Source organism: Carcharhinus amblyrhynchos, chromosome 9, assembly GCF_965287045.1.
Source record: "Carcharhinus amblyrhynchos chromosome 9, sCarAmb.v2.hapA, whole genome shotgun sequence".
Taxonomy (NCBI): Eukaryota; Metazoa; Chordata; class Chondrichthyes; order Carcharhiniformes; family Carcharhinidae; genus Carcharhinus; species Carcharhinus amblyrhynchos.
In genome coordinates, this window is record NC_137332.1 from 91,329,189 (window position 1) to 91,354,191 (window position 25,003).

The 25,003-nt window shown below is 43.5% G+C and overlaps 3 protein-coding genes across 5 annotated transcripts in view; 2 read left to right on the forward strand and 1 right to left on the reverse strand.

The window, feature by feature from the left end:
* LOC145348051 (uncharacterized) overlaps positions 1-16,071 on the forward strand; it is an 88,059-nt gene extending 71,988 nt beyond the window's left edge. The window contains exons 1-2 of one of the 2 annotated variants that reach the window (XM_080196174.1): positions 13,167-13,250; positions 13,907-16,071. In XM_080196174.1, coding sequence (XP_080052300.1) covers positions 14,359-15,267 — 909 coding nt within the window. In that variant the 5' untranslated portion in view covers positions 13,167-13,250; positions 13,907-14,358 and the 3' untranslated portion in view covers positions 15,268-16,071. Of the gene's footprint in view, positions 1-13,166; positions 13,251-13,906 lie in introns of those variants that run through there. The other variant, XM_080196175.1, reaches the window with a different exon arrangement.
* The window catches only part of LOC145348007 (uncharacterized), a 521,035-nt gene that overhangs the window by 254,899 nt on the left and 241,133 nt on the right, over positions 1-25,003 (forward strand). The window lies entirely within an intron of this gene.
* LOC145348043 (uncharacterized) overlaps positions 573-25,003 on the reverse strand; it is a 31,685-nt gene continuing 7,254 nt past the window's right edge. Inside the window, exon 3 of the transcript XR_013887899.1 lies at positions 573-677. The gene's annotated coding sequence lies outside the window, so the exon portion shown is untranslated. The remainder of the gene's footprint in view (positions 678-25,003) is intronic.

Genomic DNA, 25,003 nt, shown 5'->3' on the forward strand with positions numbered 1-25,003 from the left:
GAAAAGCCTGCCACTGTTGACTCTATCTATTCCCTTCATTATTTTATACACCTCTATCAGATCCCCCCTTAATCTCCATCTTTCTAAGGAGAAGAGCCCCAGTTTATCCAATCTTTCCTCGTAACTCAGTCCTTCCATACCAGGCAGCATCCTGGTAAACCTCCTCTGCACTCTGTCCAGGGTCTTCTTTTAACAGTGGTCACAGCAGTTGCAACTTGTGCGTTAGGAGATCTTATGAGCATCTGGGACCTGCCTCACATGACTTACCCTTCCTTGTATCAGAAATCTATCTAGCTTAGCCTTTAATGACCCAGCCCCCACTGCTCTCTTAGGAAGAGAATTCCACAGTCTAACCACCCTCAGAGAAAAGATTTAGAACAGTCACTCGTCTGTAATAATGAGTGATGAGTAGTTCACGAGGTTAAAGCTCTCATCACACTTGGAGCCCACTCAATCTTCTGCCCACTGACTACTTTCAAATCTGATGATACGTCAAAGCTCCCCTGACCCGACCAATTTCCAGATGATCGTTTCTCTGCCCAACTTTCTCTCTATTGAGCAATGCAGTGAAGGGACTGGATGTTTTCCCACAGTTCAGTTGCTCCTTGAGTGATGGTCAGCATCTATCTGCAGTGTCCATCCTGTGTGTATTTTCTGGTGTAGTACACTGCAATCCTCTGTAAAACAGGAAAAGGGAACATTATTTCCTCCAACTCCTTCTTCTCCTTTATTGAAAGGACTGACTTCTCAGTTACAGACTGTTCCACAGTGAATGCCAGTCACATTATATATTAATGATTTGGAAGAGAGAACTAAAAGCATCATCTCAAATTTGCAGATGATACAAAGTTGGGTGGGAAGGTGAGCTGTTTTAAGTTTAAGTTTATTTGTTATTAGTCACAAGTAAGGCTTATATTAACACTGCAATAAAGTTAATGTGAAATTCTCCTAGTCACCACAATTGGCACCATTTTCAGGTCAATGCGCCTAACCAGCATATCTTTCAGAATGTGGGAGGAAACCGGGGCACCCAGAGGAAACCCACACAGACACAGGCAGAATGTACAAACTCCGCACAGACAGTGACCCAAGCTGGGAATCGAACCTGGGTCCCTGGTGCTATGAAGCAGCAGTACTAACCATTGTGCTACTGTGCCACCCCGTGCGAGGAGGATGCAGAGGCATGATTTGGACACGCTGAGTGTATGGGCATATGCAATGCAAATGTAGCATATTGTGGATAAATGGGACGTTATCCACTTTGGTAGCAATAATAGGAAGATAGATTAATCTCTTCTTACAGATGCTGCCAGACCTGCTAAGCTTTTCCAGCATTTTCTCTTTTAATGTTAGATTCCAGCATCCTTAGTAATTTGCTTTTATGAAGATAGATTAATACTTGATTGGGTGTAAATCAAGAGAGGTGGATACTCAGTGAGACCTTGGTGTCCTCATGCATCAGTCGCTGAAAATAAGTCACAGGTACAGCAGGCAGTAAAGAGGCAAATGGTAAGTTGGCCTTCATAGCTAGAGAATATGAGTATAGGAACAGGAATGTTTTATTGCAATTGTATAGGGTGTTGATGAGGCCACACCTTGAGTATTGGGTGCAATTTTGGTGCTCTTATCTGAGGAAGGATGTCCTTGCTATAGTGGGAGTATAGCGAAGGTTTACCAGGCTGATTCTTGGAATGGCAGATCCGTCATATGAGGAAGATTAAGTCGGTTAGGATTATATGCACTGGTCTTTAGAAGAGTGAGAGGGGATCTCATAGAAACTTATAAAAAATTCTAACAGGATTAGACAGGGTAGATTCTGACAGGGGAGAGTCCAGAACTAGGGGTCATAGTCTGAGGATAAGGGGTAAACTTTTAGAACTGAGGTGAAAGAAATTTCTTCATCCAGAGGGTGGTGAATGTGTAGAATTCACTACCACAGAAAGTAGCTGAGGCCAAAATGTTGTCTGATTCCAAGAAGCAATTAGATATAGCTATTGGGGTGAACAGGTCAAGGGACATGGGGAAGGTCAGAATATTGAATTTGATGATCAGCCCTGACCAAAATGAATGGTGGAGCAAGCTCAAAAGGCCAAGTGACCTACTCCTGTTTTTAGTTTCTATGTCTCCCCTGTGTGGGGATCAGATGCAAGTCCTCTCTTTTTCTCGCTTGACTGTCACACGCTGTTTCCAGCAGAAACACTGGCTCGTGACCAGGAGCAGACAATGTGGCTACTTTCTCTCCTTCACCTAAAGCCCGTCTTCCCAGACACTATGAGGACAATGGAAAAGACAGTCAGGTGGAGTGTAAAATGGCTATCATGAAGCCATATCACAGAATGTATCAATCTGGAAACATCTCAGCCTCCTCTGTCACCATCCCTGGGAATGTCCCATCCTTCAGGCAGGTGGGGAAGTCCTCAATCAAGTTAAAGTTAAAAGTTTATTTGTTTATTAATCACAAGTAGGCTTACATTCACACTGCAATGAAGTTACTATGAAAATCCCGTCGTTGCCATACTCTGGCACCTGTTCGGGTACACTGAGGGAGAATTTAGCATGGCTGATGCACCTAACTCGCACATCTTTGGACTGTGGGAGGAAACTGGAGCACCGGACAAAACCCATGTAGACACAGGGAGAACATGTAAACTCCACACAGATAGTGACCCAAGCCAGGAGTCAAACCTGAGTCCCTGGCACTGTGAGACAGCAGTGCTAATCACTCCACTGTGCTGTCCCCATTGACTCCATGGAGTCTCATGGTTTCAGGTCAAACAAGTTCAAGGAAAACTACCACTCCCATCCAATTGATGAGTGAGTACTTCACCATGTTAATCATCAGTAAGGAAGTAAACTAAGGACATCCATAAGATGCAGTGAGCCATCAACAGCAGCAGAATTGTATTCACCACACAAGAGTTATGTGGACAGACAGACAGGCCACATTCTTTGGGAACAATAAGCCACAGATTACAGTTATATCAGAGAAGGTCAAGGAGAATGCACATTATCATACTTTAGAAAATGAATAGACGTATTCACAATGTGAATAGAAGTATTCAAAATGTTTATATATATTCAATTCCTACCAATAATGAAGCAGAACGAGACAGTGGAACTTCACCTTTTCAACTCTGTGGCTCCCGTGGGAAAGCAACTTCTGAATCTTACAGATTTATGTTAAGTAAGGTTGCTTAATAACAGTGGGTAGGAACTTCCAGATCCTATAGACCAATGAATTCCTAATTATGCTTGGAGGTAGTATGCAATCAGACAAGGTAAATAATGTGTGCCAATGTACTTGGAGCATCCAGTTAGGATGACACGGTAGGTGGGAGAGTTGAAGTTTTGAAGATGTATGACATTTTTGACGCTGCAATGTATATTTCAGCAAGGAGTTGGATTGCCTTTCTCCCAGCACGTGGTAGTCAACAAAGAATGTCTTTAACCAGCATACTGTCTTTTGCAAGTCTTTATATTTAACTGTTCAGGTCTATACTTAGTATCTGAGAGAAAACTCTAGCTTCAGGCTGGCACAGCCCTCGTTCCATGATTCATTTCATGGTCATGGAATGATAAAGTGGATTGTTGGAAAAACCCATCTGGGTCACTAATGTCCTTTAGGGAAAGAAATTTTTCTGTCCTTACCAGGTCTGGCCCACATGTGACTCCAGAACCACAGCAATGTGGTTGACTCTCAATTGCCCTTGGGCAACTAGTGATGGGCAATAAATGCTGGCCAGCCAGCGATGCCCATGTTCCACTAATGAATTGTAAAAAAATCATCAGCAAACCAGTCGATGGAGGTGCTGGGATCATTGGACAACACAGCAGATTTTGAGAATTGTGGACAAGAAGTTCAGTAATAGGAGAAGGCTGCTCCATTTTCAACTCCAGAATCCAGGTCTCAGGAGTCCAGGATCCAGTGGGTTTTGAAGTCTCATGGTGAGAACAGGAGGGGAGGGCCAGAAGGGTGTGGGTGCTTATGAAAATGCCAGTGGGGATTGAGGACATATAGGGACCAGATCTTCTGCTGCGCAAGGTGGTGGTTATGGCAGCAGTGGTGGTGGTGGGGGGGGGGGGGGGGGGGGAATGGGGAGCGGGGTTGGAGTGCCTGATGTTAAAATGGGGCAGCTGATGGATACAACCCTACTTTGCTGCCATTGGCTCCAACACTATTAATTTCCAAATATCCTCCCAATTCCTGAACTCCTCTCGCTGGCCTGAAAATTGGTGGGAAGAAGCCCTAAAGTGGTCAATAATTAGACACTGAAAGACCTTATTCCAGACGGGGGCCCAGGAAAGGCTTTGTCTGTTCAGCATAAATTACAGAGTGATTAAGGTGGCAGGAGACTGCAGGGAAGGTCGTTCGACAAATTTCACAGTTATCACCCCTAATCCCCACACTCACCAGCAAAGGAACATAAATCTCTGCCATGGGAATTCAAATATCTTTTAAAAGCTATTGTGCTCTGGAAGGCTCATAACGATCCCTGAACCAATACCACTATAAAAGAGATTATCTGGTCATTATCACATTACTGTTAGTGGGATCTTGCTGTGGACAGTGCCTGCCACATTTCCTTCTTTTCAATATTGACCAACTTCAAAACTATTTCATGCCAGATTTTTACTTTGCTCAGACGAGTGCCTAATCCAGAATCACAATTACTCGAGAAGTCGTTGCGCCCAGGTCCCATTGTCATTGCGCACTTGCATTATATTTTACAGTTCGCAGTTGGACCAATTTGCCAGACGGTCTTCACGTTTTAGCTTCAACCTCAATCCAGAGTTGGGTAAAACGTCAGCTGAAATAAAATTGAAAAGGGTGTTTGGGGACTGAGGTTTGTGTTTGAATGTGCTGCTTCGACACTCTTTGCAGTGTTTCTCCATTGAGATTAATGTTTTCCAGATCAGCAGCTCCCTGAGACAGCTCTACAGGAATTGTCCACCTGAGGGAACCCATCAGAAGCACCAACCCACACCCTCCCTTTTCTTGGCCCTGCCCTCCCCAGCAGCGGTCAGCCTATCCCAGTACAGGGTTCACACCAACTGCCCGTTCATTGGCCAGCCATTGTGATGTCATGTTCTGAGGACAAATCCACTTCCAGTCCCAGTGAGTGCACATGCACAAGTGGAAAGGTTCAGAACCAAAATAGACAGGAAATAGCCAGATCACAACACACATATCGAACCATAGGAAAATACAGTAAGAAGTCTCACAACACCAGGTTAAAGTCAAACAGATTTACTTTGGTAGCAAAATCCACTAGCTTTTGGAGCACTGCTCCTTTGTCAAGTAAGTAGGAGTTCGGTTCACAAACAGGGCATATAAAGACACAAATTCAATTTACAAAATAATGGTTGGAATGCAAGTCTTTACAGGTAATCAAGTCTTAAAGGTTCAGATAATGTGAATGGAGAGAGCATTAAGCACAGGTTAGAGATGTGTATTGTCTCCAGACAGGACAGTTAGTGAGATTTTGTGAGCCCAGGCAAGTCGTGGGGGTTACAGATAGTGTGACTTGAACCCAAGATCCCAGTTGAGGCTATCTTCATGTGTGTGGAACTCGGCTATCAGTCTCTGCTCAGCAACTCTGCGTTGTCATGTGTCATGAAGGCAGCCTTGGAGAACGCTTACCCAAAGTATCCTTCGTACAGAATACCCTTCATCGTCCATTACTTCCCCGGAGCGGAGAAGCTACGACATCTTCTTCGGAGCCATCAACATGTCATCGATGAAGACGAACCTCTCACCAAAGCCATCCCCACACCCCCACTTCTTGCCTTCAAACAACCACACAACCTCAAACTAGACCATTGTCCGCAGTTAACTACAGTAAAAAGCCTGACAACACCAGGTTTTAGTCCAACCTATTTATTTGATAATATACTCGCAGCCAAGTTCCGCACACAAGGACGGCCTCAACCGGGATCTTGGGTTCATGTCACACTATCTGTAACCCCCATGACTTGCCTGGCTTGCAAAATTTCACCAACTGTTCTGTCTGGAGCCAGTACACATCGCATTAACCTGTGCTTAACACTCTCTTCTCTCACATTATCTGTACCTTTAAGACTTGATTACCTGTAAAGACTCGCATTCCAATCATTAAATTGAGTTTGTGTCTTTATATGCCCTGTTTGTGAACAGAACTCCCACTTACCTGACGAAGGAGCAGCGCTCCAAAAGCTAGTGGCTTTTGCTACCAAATAAACCTGTTGGACTTTAATCTGGTGTTGTGAGACTTCTTACTGTGTTTACCCCAGTCCAAAACCAGCATCTCCACATCATATGATAATAACCAGCTCTCTCTCTCTCACACACACAGACACACACAACTCAACAACAGTTGAGACTTTGGATTGAATTGAATGTAAACAAAAAAAAATCAGAAAGATCCTTAGGCACCTCCCAGATAATTACACCTCATCTTCTCATATTTAGTAATGACCCAGCAACAAAACTTAGCCTGTAAATCAGAAGAGGAATGCTTCCAATAAACACAGTCAATATCTAATTAATTAATCCATTGGCTGTAAAGAGTTTTGGGACATCTGGTAATCATTAAAAAGCTCAGTTTTTTTAAAAATAGAAATGCAAATATTTCTTCCTGAGGAACATAGACACCTGCTTCCAACACACAGCTCCAATCAAACAAGTCAGCACAAAGCAACGAGTAAACAGCTGGATCTTCTCACACAGCATAAGGGGCATTTCCACACCTGATTCCCCACAGGATAGTCAGACTGCCTGAACATTAGTGTGGATATTATGCAATGTAATTAGTATAAATTCTGCTCCTTCACTCACCATCTCCTGACTTGGTTTTCAGTCCCTACACGAAGTGAAACAGCTGTGAAAGAGGAAGAGGAGAGAATGGGCACAGTGGATGGGCTTTCTGACTGACGTCTCTCACAGTCAATCCAAATATTTCTGGAGTAACAGGAGTTTCTGGAAGCTTGGGAAACTGACCGGTGAAACGGAGATGACTTTGAGCAGCAGATCAGGTGGAGATCTAAATTTGTCATTGACCCATCAGAATAAAACTTCACTTATTGCAGCTGCTGTCTCAGTTCCCTTGGTAAATGTTTGTCAGAGATTTCTAGTGTGGGAATAGCATTCTTCATCCTCGGAGGCTTTCAAACTGACATCAGTGTGGGATGTAAAGCCTCGGATGTGTTTGACAGCAGTTCAGAAGATGAAGACCCACAGCATCCAAGGCAGTGAACACATGGAGTTGTGGGATCACTCAGGCACAGGAGAGAGAGTGGGGCACTAGCACGAGGATAAGATATTAAACTGGGAAAGAGAGTGAGCTGGTGCTTGGGGAGTGACTCTAACTGTGATTCCATACTCTGGGATTGCCTGTGTACATTAAAAAGTCTCACAATACCAGGTTAAAGTCCAACAGGTTTATTTGGTAGCAAAATCCAAATCATCACATAGCCACATCATTGACTATGTACTCAAACAGTAACACCATGGTTTGGGGAGTCACTGTGACTTGAAAACTGACTTAGAAAATGAAGATTGACACTTGAGATTGAAACAATGCAATTCCAATGCCCCCTCCCTCAGCCTATTCCTTGCAAATGTCCAATCTCTGGAAAACAAGCTAGACGAACATTGAGCCAGATTCACTTTCCAAAAGGAACAGAGGGACTGCTACGTACTCTCTTTCAGAGACGTGGCTCACTCTTGCTTCACCGGACACTGCCCCACAACCAAAGGGCTTCTCAATCCATCAAACGGACCATATGGCAGCCTCAGGCCAGGCTAGGGTCTGCTTCCTAATCAACACTTCGTGGTGCCCAGATGTAGCAACAATGGCAACTTTCTGCTCCCCAGACCTAGAATGCCTGACGCTAAAATGCTGCCCCTACTCCTTTCCTTGGGAGTTCACCTCCATTATCCCAAAGGCAGTTTATATCCCACCCCAGGCGTGAAGATCGCGCTGGACAAAATATACACCACTACAAATAGCCTTGAGACGAATCATCCTGAGGCCTTGCTCATTGTGGCCAGGGACTTCAATCAGGCCAAGCTCAAGAATGTACTGCCAAGTCACCACCAATACGTCTCCCGTTCCACCAAGGGCCCAAACATCCTAGACCATTGCTACACAAATATCAAACATGCCTGCCATTCTGTTGCCTGCCCACACTTTGGCAAATTAGAATACAAGGCAGTGCTTCTGCTCCTGGCTTACAAGCAGAAACTCAAATGGGAGAATCCATCAAAGAAAGTAATGCAATGTTGATCTGAGGAATTGGATGATCTCCTACGGGGCTGCTTAGGTCAGTGGACTCATCAGTACTTAAAAAGCTCTGCGACCAACCTGAACGAGTACACCACTACAGTAACTGACTTCATTAGTCAGTGTGTAGAAGACTGTGTGCCAAAGAAGCAAATCTGTGTGTTCCCCAACCGGAAACCATGGATGAACAGGGATATTCACTGCCTGCTGAAGTCCAGGTCTGAGTCCAGGTCTAAGTCAGGTGACACTGACCTATACAAGAAAGCCAGATACGATCTAAGGAGATCCATCATAGATAGCAAAAAACAGTATTGGACCAAGTTAGAATCCCAGGCTAGTCACACTGACCCCCGCCGACTATGGCAAGATCTGCAAGACTTAACAGATTACAAGATGAAGGCATGTAAAATCGCCAGTTCCAAAGCGCCCCTCTCTGGTGAGTTCAATGCATTCTACACCCGTTTTGAGCAAGGGGTCAGCAAGAGCATGCCCTCCACACTGGAAGCCCTGGATGAACCGGTATCTAGGGTCACCATTGCAGATGACAGGGCAGCTTTCTCTAAGTTCAACCCACGGAAAGTGACTGGCCCGGATGGGGTACCCAGTCGAGCACTCAGATCCTGGGTGGATCAGCTGGTGGGGGGTATTCACAGATATCTTCAACCTCTCTTTACAACAATCTGAGGTCCCTATCTGCTTAAAGAAGATGACCATCATTGCAGTACTAAGAAAAACCAAGTAGCATGTCTTAATGACTATCAGCTGGTGGCTCTGACATCCGCCATTACGAAGTGCTTCGAAAGGCTAGTCATGGCATGAATCAATTCCAGCTTCCCAGACTACCTGGATCCACTACAGTTTGCCTACTACGCCACAGCAGATGCCATATCCCTGGCCTTGCACTCAACCCTGGAACACCTAGATAACAGACACGTGGTTAAAAGAAGGGCAGGATTGGCAGCTAAATATTCCTGGGTATAAGTGTTTCAGGCGTGACAGAGGAGGGTCAAAGAGAGGTGGGGGAGTGGCGTTGTTAGTTAGGGACCACATTACAGCGGTGCAGAGGGAGGACAATTTAGAGGAGTCGGGAAATGAGTCGCTGTGGGTGGAGTATAGGAACAGGAAGGGAGCAATCACTATGCTGGGGGTATACTATAGGCCACCCAATAGCCCGCGGAAAGTGGAAGGAAGTACATGTAAGGAAATTCTGGATAGGTGCAGAAAAAATAGGTTTGTTGTAGTGGGAGACTTTAACCTCCCTGGTGTGGATTAGAAGGTGCCTAGGGCTGGGGGTTTGGACAGGGAGGAATTTGTAAAATGTGTACTGGAAGGTTCTTTGGAGCAGTATGTAGCTAGCCCGACTAGAGAGGGGGCTATACTGGATCTAGTTCTGGGAAATGAGCCTGGTCAGGTGGTCGAGGTTTCAGTAGGGGAACATTGTGGCAAATAGCGACCACAATTCTGTCTACTTCAAGACACTAATGGAAAAGGATGAGTGCTGTCCGAAGGGGAGGGACTATCATTGTTTGCTGTGTAGATACATGGATTTGGGCCAGTGTCTGTAGGAGTTTGCACATTCTCCCTGTGCTTGCGTGGGTTTTCTCCAGGTGCTTCGGTTTCCTCCCACACCCCAAAAACGTGCTCTTAGGCTGATTGGTGTTAACAAATTGTGCCTAAATTAGGCGTCCCTCAATCTGGTTATAATTCCTTTATTGTGGAGTCCAATAGGCGTAGACAAAGGTCACAGGTAGAAGAGGGCACTCACAATGTTAAAATGGCGGTGCGGGCTTGTTGGGCCAAAGGGCCTGTTTCCTGTGCTGTGTTGTTCTTTGTTCTATAACAAAGCCATCTATGTCAGACTCCGATTTATTGATTACAGCTCAGCCTTAACACCATGATTCCCACAAAACTCATCTCCAAACTCCTTGGCCTGGGCTTTGGAGCCTCCCTCTGCGACTGGATCCTGAACTTCCTAAGTCATAGAACACAGTCAGTAAGGATAGGCAACAATACCTCCTCCACGACCATCAATTCTCCACAAGGATGTATTCTCAGCCCCCTACGATAGTCCCTATGACTGTATGGCCAAATTCCCCTCCAATTCAATTTTCAAGTTTGTTGACGACACCACTGTAGTGGGTCAGATCTCAAAGAATGACGAGACACGAGTACAGGAATGATATAGAAATCTAATGAACTGATGCGGCAACAAAAATGTTTCCCTCAATGTCAACAAAACGAAGGAAATTGTCATCGATTTTACAAAGCAACGGGGACGAAGTAGAAAGGGTCGAGAGCATCAAGTTTTTAGGTGTCCAGATCACCAACAACCAGTCCTGGTTCCCCCCATGCCAACACTGTAGTTAAGAAAGCTGACCAACGCCTCTACTTTCACAGAAGACTAAGGAAATTTGGCATGTTAGCTATGACTCTCACTAACTTTTTCAGATGCACCATAGAAAATATTTTTTCTGGTTGTATCACAGTTTGGTATGGCTCCTGCTCTGCCCAAGACTGCAAGGAACTACAAAAGGTCATGAATGTAGCCCAATCCATTACGCAAACCAGCCTTCCATCCATTAACTCTGTCTACACTTCCCGCTATCTCAGCAAAGCAGCCAGCATACTTAAGGAGCTCACGCATCCTGGATATTCTCTCTTCCATTGGGAAAAAGATACAAAAGTCTGAGGTCATGTACCAACCGACTCAAGAACAGCTTCTTCCCAGCTGCTTTTGAATGGACTTATCTTGCATTAAGTTGATCTTTCTCTTACACCCTAGCTATGACTGTTAAACTACACTCTCTCGTTTCCTTCTCTGTGAATGGTATGCTGACTTTATATAGCATGCAAGAACCAATACTTTTAACTGTATGTTAATACATGTGACAATAATAAATCAAATCAAATCAAAATAGGGGTACAAACTCTAAGGAAATAGAACAAGGATTGACCATGGGATCTAGACATAGTGTGAGTGTGTGACAGAATGGAAAGGTAGAAGAGATGCGGGGCAGATTGGGGGTACAGTATAGGTGAGAAGCCCCAACATGCAACCTGGTTTCTGATGAAAGATCATCTCGAACTGAAACATTAATTGTTTCTCTCCACAGATGCTGCCTGATCTACTGAGTATTTCTGGCATATTTTGCTTTGATTCAGCTTATGAAGCACAGAAAAAGACCTGTGTGCCATCCTAATGATGGTAATGCTTCACATGAGCTTTCTCCTTACCTATTTTATCTCCCCCTTCTGTCTTACCATCAAAAATATCATATTTCCCTCAACCATTCCATGTAGGAGAAAGTTCCACATTCAAATCACTCTTTTGGGAAATAAGTTTATTCTGAATTTGTCATTGGATTTATTATTGACCATCTTAAATTTCTGACCCCTAGGTTTTGGACTCCCCCACTCAAGTGAGAACATCTTTCCATTTACCCCCAAGTTCTTAATTTGATATTTCACCATTTTAAATACTTCTAATGATGTCCCCCATTAGTCTTCTCTATTTTAGATAGAGTGCAGGTCTGTTCAGTCTCCCTTTTCAATATCATCTCGATTAATGCTTTTGAACCTTCTTCAGTTCCTTTCCTTTCTTTCTCAATATGTTGATTTGAACTGTTGCACAGCTCTCCAGCTGTGGTCCAAGCAAGATTCTACACAGGTTCAACATCACACGTATGTTTTTCAATTTTATTCCTGCAAAATAAGATATATAGTTATAGTTTTCTTATAAAATGTCTTTGAAGAGCTGTTTTTAATGATTGAGGAGTCTGTAGTTCTGCCCTTGCAAACCTTGTAACCTCTCCATTTGAAATAATTTGTTCACATGAAGTCATGGAGACAAACTGTTGTTGCTTTCAAAGCTCCACCAAATCCCATAAATCTACATTTCCCTAAAGGTGCATACAGACAGCTTTTGGAATGTAATGGGTCAAAATCCTGTGAATGCTGTTTAGAGATATGAAGCATAACCAAAATTCTTCTGATAGAGATTCAGAAAATGCTGGAAATCCTCAGCTCAGGAAACATCTGCAGAGAGAGAAAAGCAATCTCTGCAGTCTCTGACATGCCCAACCAAACTATCCTCCTGCTGCAATTCTTCTATGTTATCCAGTCAATGGTGTGGATATGCCGGCGTTGGACTGGGGTAAACACAGTAAAAAGTCTGACAACGCCAGGTTTCAGTCCAACCGATTTATTTGACAGTAAATTCACTAGCTTTCGGGTTAGCCTTTTCGTCAGGTGAATGGAGAGTTCTGGCCTCAGACAGAGCATATAAAGCACAGACAGTTTCTAATGCTCTGTCTGAGGCCAGAACTCTCCATTCACCTGACGAAAGGGCTAACCCGAAAGCTAGTGAATTTACTATCAAATAAATCGGTTGGACTGAAACCTGGCGTTGTCAGATTTTTTACTGTCCAGTCAATGGGACAGTTGTGACTTGTGTGACTTTCTCCTCTTCAGTTGTACACAGAGAATCTCCTGCAATGGTGAATCTTCCCACCGCCATCGCTCTGGTTCCTACCAAGGGTCAGTCTCTGCTTTTCAATTCGGTTCAGCCGCTCGGGGCTCGCGCTTCCTCACATTCCAACTCCCGAACGCTGGGAGCCAACGGCCGCTGCGCGCGACAGAACTACAACTCCCATCAGGCACCGCGGGCGTACTGCCACTCCTCACTGCGCAGACCCGGTAACACAAACAGCTTCCAATCAGGTGAGAGGCTGTTCCGAAAACGACTGCGCACAATTGGGCGGCCCGCGGAATCATGAGGACCAACACTCTCCTGTCATTGGTTGCATACAGTGATTGACAGGTCCGTTGTCAGAGGAGTACCAGTCAATCTCTCCCTCATTGACTGCGGGAACCGTCGATCAGAGCGCTGAGCTGTTTGATTGGAGCTGTGTGTTGGATATTGAGTGTGTTTATTTCCCCTCTGATTTACAGGCTGAGTTTTGTTGATGGGTTATTGCTGAATGTGAGGAGGTAAGGTGTAATTATCTGGGAGGGACAGAGAAACATTTATTGAAATGTCTTTTAATATCTTCTTTAAAGATTGTACCGAAGGCCTCGACTTTTCCAAAAGCCTGGGCTTGGATTTGATAGTTTTACCCAGTGCTGTGTCTGATAGCTGAATTTAGGATATGCAGTCTGAGTGAGTGTAGTATATCTAATTGCCCAGGATAAACCAGAACCGTTCAGTCAGTTACACTGAAACAATATTTTCCTTAGCTTCAATTTCAAAATCTCCATTTAATTAACATTTCTCCTCAGTGTTTTTATATGAAACACATTATCTAAGGGTAAGACTGGTTTTTGCAGCATAACTCAAGTTCATAGGGAATTGTTGGCCTTTTTACTCGATCTGTCTTTTCCATTTCCCTCATGGTATCTACAAAGATGGGGTCTGTGTGGAGGAAATAAAGTAAACACGTTGTCTGCTTCTGTCACTATCCAGTATCCCTGCTGTAAACAGGGTGTATGACAGTCAAGTGAAGAAAAAGAAAGGATTTGCATCTGATCCTCCACACAGGGAACAGCAGACTGGCATTCACTATGGAACAGTCTGTAACTGAGGAGTCAGTCCTTCAGCAAAGGAGAGGGAGTTGGAGGAAATCATGTTTCTTTTTCCTATTTTACAGAAGGATTTCACAGTACTACACTACAGAATACAGAGAGGCTAGACACCATAGATAAATCCTGACCACTGCCTGAGGAACAACTGCACAACTGTGGGAAGACATCCAGTCCCTTCATGGCATTGCTCAACAGAGAAATGGTATGCAGTGAAACCATCAGTCAGGTCAGGGGAACTTTGATGGATCATGAGATCTGAAATCGGTCACTGGTGTAATACCTTGCATCAGAAATAACCTTTCCGAGGGTTAGCTGTGGATAAGTCATGGTGAAGCTGGGAAGAAGTTGGGTGGTCTCTAAGTATGTTGAGAGCTTCAATCTTTCATGAACTACTGACTCATTCCTACAGGCAAAAGACTGGTCAAGTTTCATGTGTGTAAGGACAACCCCAGGCTCATAAGATCTGTTAACACGCAACGTGCATTTTCTATAAACACTATTAGCAAAGGGTGGCTACATGGAAGGGAAACGATTCAAGTGTGAGCTTTGTGATAAATGTTTTTTGACATCTACAAAGCTCCTGAGGCACCAGATGATTCACACAGGGGATAAACCTTTCAGATGTGATGTCTGTAAGATGACTTTCAACCGCTGCTCCAATCTTCTATCACACCAGAGGATTCACACAGGTGAGAAACCCTTCACGTGCGAGATGTGTGATAAATCATTCTCGTTATCTTCGAGCCTCCGTATACATGAACGTATTCACACAGGGGAGAAACCCTTCAAATGCGAGGTTTGTGATAAATCCTTTGCGGATCCATCGACCCTCCATCATCACAAAGGCCTTCATCCAGGTGAGAAAACATTCACTTGTGAGGTTTGTGACAAATCATACTCAGAGTCATTGACACTCCGCAGACACCTACGCATTCATACGGGGGAGAAACCATTCAAATGTGATTTCTGTAAGAAAGCTTTCAACCAATCCTCCCATCTTCTATCACACCAAAGGATTCACACAGGGGAGAAACCCTACACATGCGAGGTGTGTAACAAATCATTCTCGTGGTCATTGAATCTCCGTGTACACCGGCGTATTCACACCGGAGAGAAACCCTTCACATGTGAGGTGTGCAACAAATCATACTCAGAGTCATCAAATCTCCGTAAACACCAACGCATTCACACAAGGGAGAAACCCTTTACGTGTGAGGTGTGCGATAAATCGTTCTCGTGGTCACTGAGCCTCCGTAGACACCGACGCATTCACACAGGGGAGAAACCCTTCACCTGTGAGGTGTGCGACAAATCATTCACAGAGTCATCAACCCTCCGTAAACACCAACGTGTTCACGTGGGGGAGAAACCTTTCGAGTGCGAGGTGAAAGGAGATAGTAACCATATTAATAATCATACTCAGTGAAAGGATTAAAAGAATGAATGCACGCAGTTTAACTGCAAGACACCAAATTGTGGCCTGTTGGTTTTCAGATAGAAATCTTGCAAGGAGACAAAGAAACTGTCCATATGACAGATACCAGTGCAATAAAAGTAGAGAGGGAAACTCTTGCGTGTAGGTTTATTTGTCTATCCGTGGCTCAGTCTGAAAGAATTCATTAAATTAAACACTTGGAAATGGGAGAGATAATTGGTATCTACAAATCCAGACACAAGATGTCAAGGATAACTAGTAACAATGGTCAGCTAACATGATCAAACATTTATACTGATTAAGTATTACAATAAAGCAGACTTGCTAGGTGATGATTTTACATTTGTATCTTGTTCAAGATGTAACCTTAATCAATAATTATGAGTCATGTAGCTTGTTGGTCTATGTTGATTACTTGTAATTGAACCTGAAAGTATATCTGCTTGCGTAATCCTGAATTCTGTACTTTGGCCAACAGCTGCCTTACAGGGTCCTTGCTATATGGCTTCAATAAACAACTGTTGTGGAAAATTTGTGACTTGGTCTGGCTACTTGAAGGGAACAAAGTTGTAATAAATTAGAAGGCTGAATACCAAAAATCCCCGCAATCATCCCTGAGTTATCGGCCCTCCTTAACCACCAACACATATACACCAATGAGAAACAATTCATGTACAAAGTGAGTCACAAATTATTCTCAGGGTCATCAGACCTCTAGACACTAGTGCATTCATACTGCAGCTCACCTGCGTCCCTTACACAGAGTTGTCTGTGTTTATCCTCCAGTGCTCACACAGAGGAGGTATCATAGAGGTTTACAGCATGGAAACAGGCCCTTTGGCATAAGTTGTCCATGCCGCTCTTTTTTTTAAACCTCTAAGCTAATCCCAATTGCTCACATTTGGCCCATATCCCTCTATATGCATCTTACCCATGTAACTGTCTAAATGCTTTTTAAAAGACAAAATTGTACCTACCTCTAATAATACCTCTGGCAGCTTGTTGCAGACACTCACCATCCTCTGTGTGAAAAAATTGCCCCTCTGGACATCTTTGTATCTCTCCCTTCTCACCTTAAACCTATGCCTTCTAGATTTAAACTCCCCTACCTTTGGGAAAAGATATTGACTATCTAGCTGATCTGTGCCCCTCATTATTTTAGAGACCTCTATAAGATCACCCCTCAGCCTTCTATGCTCCAGAGAAAAAGGTCCCAGTATATCCAGTCTCTCCTTATAACTCAAACTATCAAGTAGTGGCATCCTAGTAAATCTCTTCTGCATGCTTTCTAGTTTAATAATATCCTTTCTATAATAGTGACCAGAATCGCACACAGTATTCCAAGTGTGGTCTTACCAACATCTTCTACAACTTCAACATGACGTCCCGACTCCCACATTCAATGTTCTGACCAATGAAGCCCAGCATGCCGAATGCCTTCTTCATCACTCTGTCCACTTGTGACTCCACTTTCAAGGAGCTATGAACATGTACCCCTAGATCTCTTTGTTCTGTAACTCTCCCCAGTGCCCTTGCATTAACTGAGTAAGTCCTGCCCTGGTTCAGTCTATCAAAATGCATTACTTCACATTTGTCTAAATTAAACTCTATCTGCCGTTCATTAGCCCACTGGGCCAATTGATCAAGATTCTGTTGCAATTGGAGATAACTTTCTTCACTGTCCACTATGCCACCTATCTTGGTGTCATCTGCAAACTTACTAACCATGCCTCCTATATTCTCATCCAAATCATTAATATAAGTGACAAATAACAGTGGACCCAGCACTGATCCCTGAGGCATACTGCTGATCACAGGCCTCCAGTTTGAAAAACAACCCTCTACAACCACTCTCTGGCTTCTGTCATCAAGCCAATTTTGTATCCATTTAGATACCTCACCAGGAATCCTGTGAGATTTAACTTTATGTAATAACCTACCATGCGGTACTTTGTCAAAGGCTTTGCTAAAGTCCATGTAGACAACATCAACTGCACTGCCCTCATCTATCTTCTTGGTTACCTCTTCAAAAAACTCAATCAAATTTGTGAGAAATGGTTTTCCACTCACAAAGCCATGCTGACTGTCCCTAAACAGTCTTTGCATCTCTAAATGCCTGTAGATCCTGTCTCTCAAAATACCATCCAACAACTTAGCCACCACAGATGTGAGGCTCACTGGCCAATAGTTCCCAGGCATTTTCCTGCAGCCTTTTTAAACAAAGGTACATTTGCCACCCTCCAATCTACCTCACCCGTGACTATTGATGATCCTTCCAAAGCACTGTCTTGTCTCTAACCTCTCGCACCATCATTCCAATTGTTTCAAAAAGGTCAATTTAACCTTTGACCACATCACTGAAAGAAAACATCAATATACATAGAAACTCCTGCTTATGGACGAGTTTCCCTGCAATGGACAAGATATATCTTAAAATTAAATATATACGTATGTTAATTTTTGAAACTTTAAATTGTAACTTTTGAGTTGAAAATACAGGAAGACCCCAAGGAGTTTTACACTAATTTTATCAGGTTTTGTGAAATGCAGTTGTCTTGGAAAAGGCTCTGACTTTGTCATAAGATTGACCTCTAATCGGCATTCCCCTGACTGCAGGCTGAAAATCGTCTCCAGCACTCAGAAAATGTGCCACCAGACAGCACAGTAAAGTCTGGAGCATGATATGTTTTTAATTTTCATTTCTTCCTTTAGATAAAACTGGCCCATGCCTCTGATGCAGAGAATTAAAGGACAAAACAATAAGTTAGGATCCCTCCTTCCAACACTGTCACCTCTACCTCACTATCACCACCTCATGAAAGATATTTTGACTGTCTTTTCGTTCTGGACTTTTGCCATTAGGACAATGGTGGCAGGAGCCTGAATCTGGAAGAGCAGCCCCCCCACCCCACCCCGATCACAGCACCTCCCATTTTTGTGGGATGAAGAATGGGCTGAGTCATGATTTCCCATTTCACAGAGACAGCTGTCCATAAAAATCAGTAGCTGCCTCCAGACATGCAGTTTTGGAGTGAGAGATATCCAAAACCTGATGAACAGAGATTAGACCCAACAGGAGCTGGTCTGAACTCTTTGAGTTTGTCTGGATAGATTGGAGGTGTGCTTGTAGAAAGGGAAGGTATCCCTTCGATATGGTCCCTGGAGCTGACTCTATATCTCTGGGGGCAGAACTGCTCTTGATAATAGAGGCATCGCAATCTCAGGGGGGCGTGCACTGCCCTGGGGGTTCGGGTAGGAGGAGGGTATGATGAACTTACTTGGTGGAGATATGTGGAAGCTGCAATCTGGGAATGGGGGGGTGGTTAATGAGCTGTCCTTTGCAGGGGGAGGGGAGACGCCAGTTACTGGGGGTACACAGTGATATGTTGTTCCAGGATAAAAGTTTGATTTCTTTGATTTATTGTCACATGTATTGGTATATAGTGAAAAATATTGTTTCTTGCAAACTATACAGCCAAAGCTTACTGTACATAGAGAAGGAAAGGAGAGTGCAGAATGTAATGTTACAGTCATAGCAGTGTGTAGAGAAAGATCAACTTAGTGTGACGTAGATCCATTCAAAAGTCTGATAGCAGCAGGCAAGAAGCTGTTCTTGAGTTGGTTGATATGTGTTCTCAGATATTGGAAAAAGGTGGAAGAGAGTATGTCCGGGGTGCATGGGGTCCTTGATTATGCTAGCTGCTTTTCTTAGGCAGCAGGAAGAATAGACAGTGTCAATGGATGGGAGCATGTTTGGGGATTCACTGGGCTTCGTTCACAACCCTTCATGGCTTTTTGCAATCTTGGATGGGGCAGGAGCCATACCAAGCTGTGATACAACCAGAAAGAATGCTTTCTATGGTGCATCTGTAAAAGTTAATGAGAGTCATAGCAGACATGCCAAATTTCCTGAGCCTCCTGAGAAAGTAGAAGTGTTGGTGGACTTTCTTAATATAGAATTGGCAAGAGGGACCAGGGCAGGCTGTTGGTGATCTGGACATCTAAAAGTTTGAAGCTGTCGACGATTTCTACTTTGTGCCCATTGAGTAGAGAAGGGCATGTCCTCCATTGCGCTTCCTGAAGTCAATGACTATCTCCTTCGTCTTGTTGACATTGAGGGAGAGATTATTGTTGTCACACCAACTCACCAAATTCTCTATCTCTTGTCATTGTTTGAGATCCAACCCACCATGGTGGTGTTATCAACAAACTTTGACTTGGAGGGGAATTTGGCTACACAGTCATATGTATATAAAGAGTATAGTAATGGGCTTAGGACACAGCCTTGTGGGACACTGGTGTTGGGAATGATTGTGGAGGAGGTGTTGTTGCCTATATTTACTGATTGCAGTCTGTGGACTGGGGAGACTAGGATCCAGTGGGAGGAGCCATGCCCCAGGCCTTGAAGTTTGGAAAAGAGTTTTGTAGGATAAATCATAGAAGGTACAGAAGACTGAGCTGTTGTCAGTCAATAGGAGTGTGATATAGGTGTCTTTGTTATTTAGATGTTCCAGAGTTTAGTACACTCTCCAGAGGGAGATGGCATCTGTTGTTGACCTGTTGCAGCGATAAGCGAACTGTAGTGGATCCAATCAGTCCGGGAGGCTGGAATTGATTTGTGCCATGACTAACCTTTTGAAGCACTTCATAAAGGTGGATAGCAGAACTATCAGATAATAGAAATTAAGACATGCTACCTGGCTTTTTTATGATATCAGGATATCATAAAATCCAAAACATGTATTTTGGATTTTAAATTGTATGCAGATGTTTAAAGCAATCTGTACACTTTAGCCAAAAGCAGGTTACTGTAGAGGATGATGGTCATCTTCTTGAAGCAGTTAAGGACCTCACATTGGTATAAAGAGAGGGTGAAGATGTCTGCAAATCCCTCACCAGCTGCAGGTCTCTGCAGGTTCTGAGTACTCTGGGCCAGTTGCTTTCCGTGGGTTGACTTTCGAGAAGGCTGCTCTGACGTCTGCAGTGGTGACCTCAGATACAAGTTTGTGGCTTCCAGGTTCGAAGGTGTGCTCTCACTGACTTCTTCTTCAAAATGGCATAAAGCGTGTTGAGCTCATCAAGGAGGTTTGTATTAGCGCCTGCGATTTTACGTGCATTCATCTTGTAGGCTGTTAAGTCTTGTAGTCCTTGTCACAGTCAGAGGAAGTCCATGTGGTTAGCCTGGAACTCTTGGTCCAATACTGTCATTTGGCATCTTTGGTCGCAGAGTTTTTAAATACTGATCAGTCTATTGACCTTAAAGTAGGCCTGAATGTATGTAGAAAGTGAATAAACTCATTGAAACTGAGAACTCATGAGAACTCTCAAAAACAATTGCCAAACGTGTCAAGTACTGTCAAAAGAAACTATCAAACTCAAAAGGCATTTAAAATTCCAGCATTCAATTGTTTGAAGAAACTATTTGGAGTGTTAAAATGATTGCCTTTCACTCTACTTGTTGACATGCGCCCAAGGGATTTGTTCTACATGACAGACTTCACAACCATCCATTATCACAGCTTGTCATTTCATTTTGATTGACAGCTCCAAGTGGTTATGGACACTTTGAAGTGGGAATATGAATTATAATGTATTTGAACAAAGTGTTTATTCTTTTAGGGATAATGCAATTGAAGGAATGTAAAGATAGTAATTGGGATTTAATGCTTGTTTATAAAAATAAATTCTACGGCCGTCACTTGGAACTCAACTTTATTTACCCTGAGCATAGTCCTGAGGTGTGCCCATTTTGTACAGTGGTTTGGATGGTGCAAGGGCATGGGTTGGTCTGAGTTGGCACTAAGTTGGCATCAAGTCAAGAAATGGCCATATGGAGTGGGTGGGGGCAGAGGTTGGCATGGAAGTTAAGAGCCTTGGTTAGTGTTGGAGAAATTCCTACTAGGTCGGAGCAATTTCAAATAATCAGACACTACTGAAAAAACAACACCAAGTGAATTGACTAAGATCAGACTTCATAGACTAAGAGATACTGTCTGTTTAAAGACACACATACCCACAGTAAGAGATTTTAATAAGAATGAGATTTGAACAAGTATTTCCAATTTAAACATGTATTTTGGATTTTAAAATGTATGCAGATGTTTAAAGCAATTTGTACACTTTAGCCAAAAGCAGGTTACTGTAGAGCATGATGGGATAAAGGCATTTTGAGATGAGCCACATATTTTAGAACAATGAATACACAGAATGTGCAGATTCTTATCAGCAAAAGTTATGAACAGTATGGTTCTCAAAGCCACTTCATGAATAGTGCTGCTCAAGCTATCCTGATAAGACAGTTCGTCTCAGACATGAGAACTCTAGCTGTCTAGTTGAGCCATTGACATAATTACGGGTTGGTGGAATAGTAACTTTGACGTTTATAACTAAGCATCTGGGGTTGCTAAGCTACAGAGGGGAGAAGCATTTGGATTCTATGAACCAATGAAATCCCATCAAGTCAGAGGATAAAATGTAATTAGCTAATGTATATGGCAATTGTTGACAGTGATTGATTTGTACAAATATTGACAGGTTCTTTACTACCAAAAAGGTGGTAAAAGTAATTCTTGAGAAATGTCTAATTGATTTGAGTATTGCATTATAACCTCAGAGTGGATTCTAGAAAGTTCAAAGCCTTCTCTTCTAGAAAGGCATTGAACTGCCCAATGCTCAACTCTCCCTTCAATCGTTGGTCAAATAAAGGATACATCTTTAACTAGGATACTGAATTTTGCAAGTCTTTCTATTTGGCTGAAGTTTTTAGCAATACATAATTTCTGAAATAAACCCCACTATCAGTCAGGGAAAAAGTATAGGATGACACAAACGATGAAGGACCTTAGAAGGAGTAGTAGCTGGGTCATCATTTGACATGGTTGGGACATGGGGAGTGTGTGAAGGGTGATGGCTGTTTTATGTTTCTCTGTTTTTTAAACATTGTATCAATGCTGGTTCTCGGAGACAGGCCTTCCACCCAACCCATCTCATTCTTTCTGGTTGTATCACAGCTTAGTATGGCTCCTGCTCTGCCCAAGACCACAAGAAACTACAAAGAACATAAGAACATAAGAAATAGGAGCAGGAGTAGGCCATCTAGCCCTTCGAGCCTGCCCCGCCATTCAATAAGATCATGGCTGATCTGTCGTGGCTCAGTTCCACTTTCCCGCCCTCTCCCCATAACCCTTAATCCCCTCTCTTATCAAGAACCCATCAACCCGCTTCTTAAAAATATTTAGCGAGGCAGCCTCCACCACTTCAACGGGCAGAGAATTCCAGAGATTCACCACCCTTTGAGTGAAGAAGTTCCTCCTCAACTCCGTTCTAAACCGCCTCCCCTTTATCTTGAGGCTGTGCCCCCTAGTCCTACTGTCTTTTTTGAGCGGGAAGAGTCTCTCCACCTCTATCCTATCCATCCCATTCATCATCTTATACGTCTCAATGAGATCTCCCCTCATTCTTCTAAACTCTAATGAGTACAAGCCCAGTTTATTCAGCCTCTCCTCATAGCTCAATCCCCTCAACTCCGGTATCAGCCTAGTAAACCTCCTCTGCACTCCCTCCAGGGCTAAAATATCCTTGCGCAGGTGCGGCGCCCAAAACTGCACACAGTACTCCAGCTGCGGCCTCACCAATGCCCTATACAGCTGCAGCAAGACCTCCCTACTTTTATATTCAATCCCCCTCGCTATGAAGGCCAGCATCCCATTTGCCTTCCTGACCACCTGCTGCACCTGCAAGCTGGGTTTTTGCGACTCATGCACAAGGACCCCGAGGTCCCTCTGCACCGTCGCCTGCTGCAGTTTTTCGCCACGTAAGTAATAGTCCTTCCTACCATTCTTCCTACCAAAGTGGACCACCTCACACTTGCCAACATTAAATTCCATTTGCCATTTCCAAAGGGTCGTAAATGAAGCCCAGTCCATCACTCAAACCAGCCTCCGATCCATTGACTCTGTCTTAACTTGCTGCTGCCTTGAAAAAGCAGCCAGCATAATTAAGGACCCCCTGCATCCCAGACATTCCACCTTCTTCCATTGGGAAAAAGATACAAAAGTCTGAGGTCATGTACCAACCAACTTAAGAACATCTTTCTACCCTGCTACCACCAGATTTTTGAATGCATCTACCTCACACCAAGTTGATCTTGCTCTATGACTGGGGTGTAGAGAAAGACACTACATTCTGCACGCTCTCCTTTCTGTCTCTATGAACAGTATGCTTTCTGTATAGCATGCAAGAAATATATACTAATGCATGTGACAATAATAAATCAAATCAAATCATTCAGCATTTTCCACACTCATTCCAGGCTCACCCGGCACAACTTCCAGGGTATTCCACCTCCCTGGGATGAATATCCCATCTTTCAGGTAGTTTTCCTGGGTTGGGCTTGCTCCAGTCAAACAGCTCAGCCCAAAGCAAGTAAACAGGTTTCTCAGCTGGATCTTCTCACACAGCAAAAGAGGCACTTCTACATCTGATTCCCCACAGGATAGTCAGATTGTCTGAACATTAGTGTGGATATTATGGAATGCAATTCGCAGGAATCCTGAGCTATCAGTAATGGAATATTCATTCCTGAACGAGTGTGAACACCACAGGATGCCACCTCTACAAAAAAAATGCTTCTTCCCTGGTTTGACAGAGATTTCTAATGTGGAAATAGCATTCTTTATCCTTGGAGGCTTTCAAATTGACAACTTCAGTGTGAGATTTGCAGCCTTGGGTGTGTTTAATAGCAGGTCAGAAAAGGAAGATCTACAGCATCCAAGGCAGTGATGATGTGCAGTGATAGGATCAGTATATGCACAGGAGGGGAACAGGAGAGGAATATCAGACAATGAAAGGACAGGAAGCTGACAGTCCTGCCTTTTCCAAGGGCCATCTCCTGTGGAAGCTCAGCTCACCTTTCCTTCAATTTCGGAGGCTCAACGTTCACTTCGTCCAGGGACTTCTCTCTCCCAGGACTTCCTGGTCTGACTGCTTCTCCCAGGATGTCCTGTCCACCATCCTCTCCTGGGGCATCCCGATCTGTCCTCCTCTTCCGGATGTCCCGGTCTGTCCCACTCTCCCGGTTCCTCTCTTGGACATGGGATCAATAAACACCTCCTCCTCAGTGGTACCAACTGACTTCAGGAACTTACATTCACAAAATAAAATAACAGGATTCCACACACAAAGACAACACTGACACCTACTGCTCTAGTTAAACTAGAACAGGTTGGTGACCTTTAACTAGTGGTGTTCCGCAGGGGTCAGTGCTGGAAGTAATCCTGGGAAATTCCCAGAAGGTTGGAAAACTGCCGTTGTAATACCCTTATTCAAAAAGGGAAGGAGACAAAAATCAGGTAACTATAGACAAATTAGCTTAACATCTGTTACTGGAAAAAATTTAAAGACCATTCCAAAGGATGTAATAGCAGAGCATTTAGAAATACATAATAAAATCAAACAGAATTAGTATGACTTCATGAAGGGGAAATCATGCCAAATTCATTACAATTCTTTGATGTGATAACAAGCAAGATAGATAAAGGGAAACCAGCAGATGTAATATACTTTGGTTTCCAAAAAGATACCCCACAAAAGGCAATTTAATAAGATAAGAGCTCATGGTGTTAGGGGTAATACATTAGCATGGATAGAGGGGTGGCTAACTAATAAAAGACTAGAGTTGGATGAGAGGAGGATTTTCAGAATGACAACCTGAAAATTCCCCTCTGTG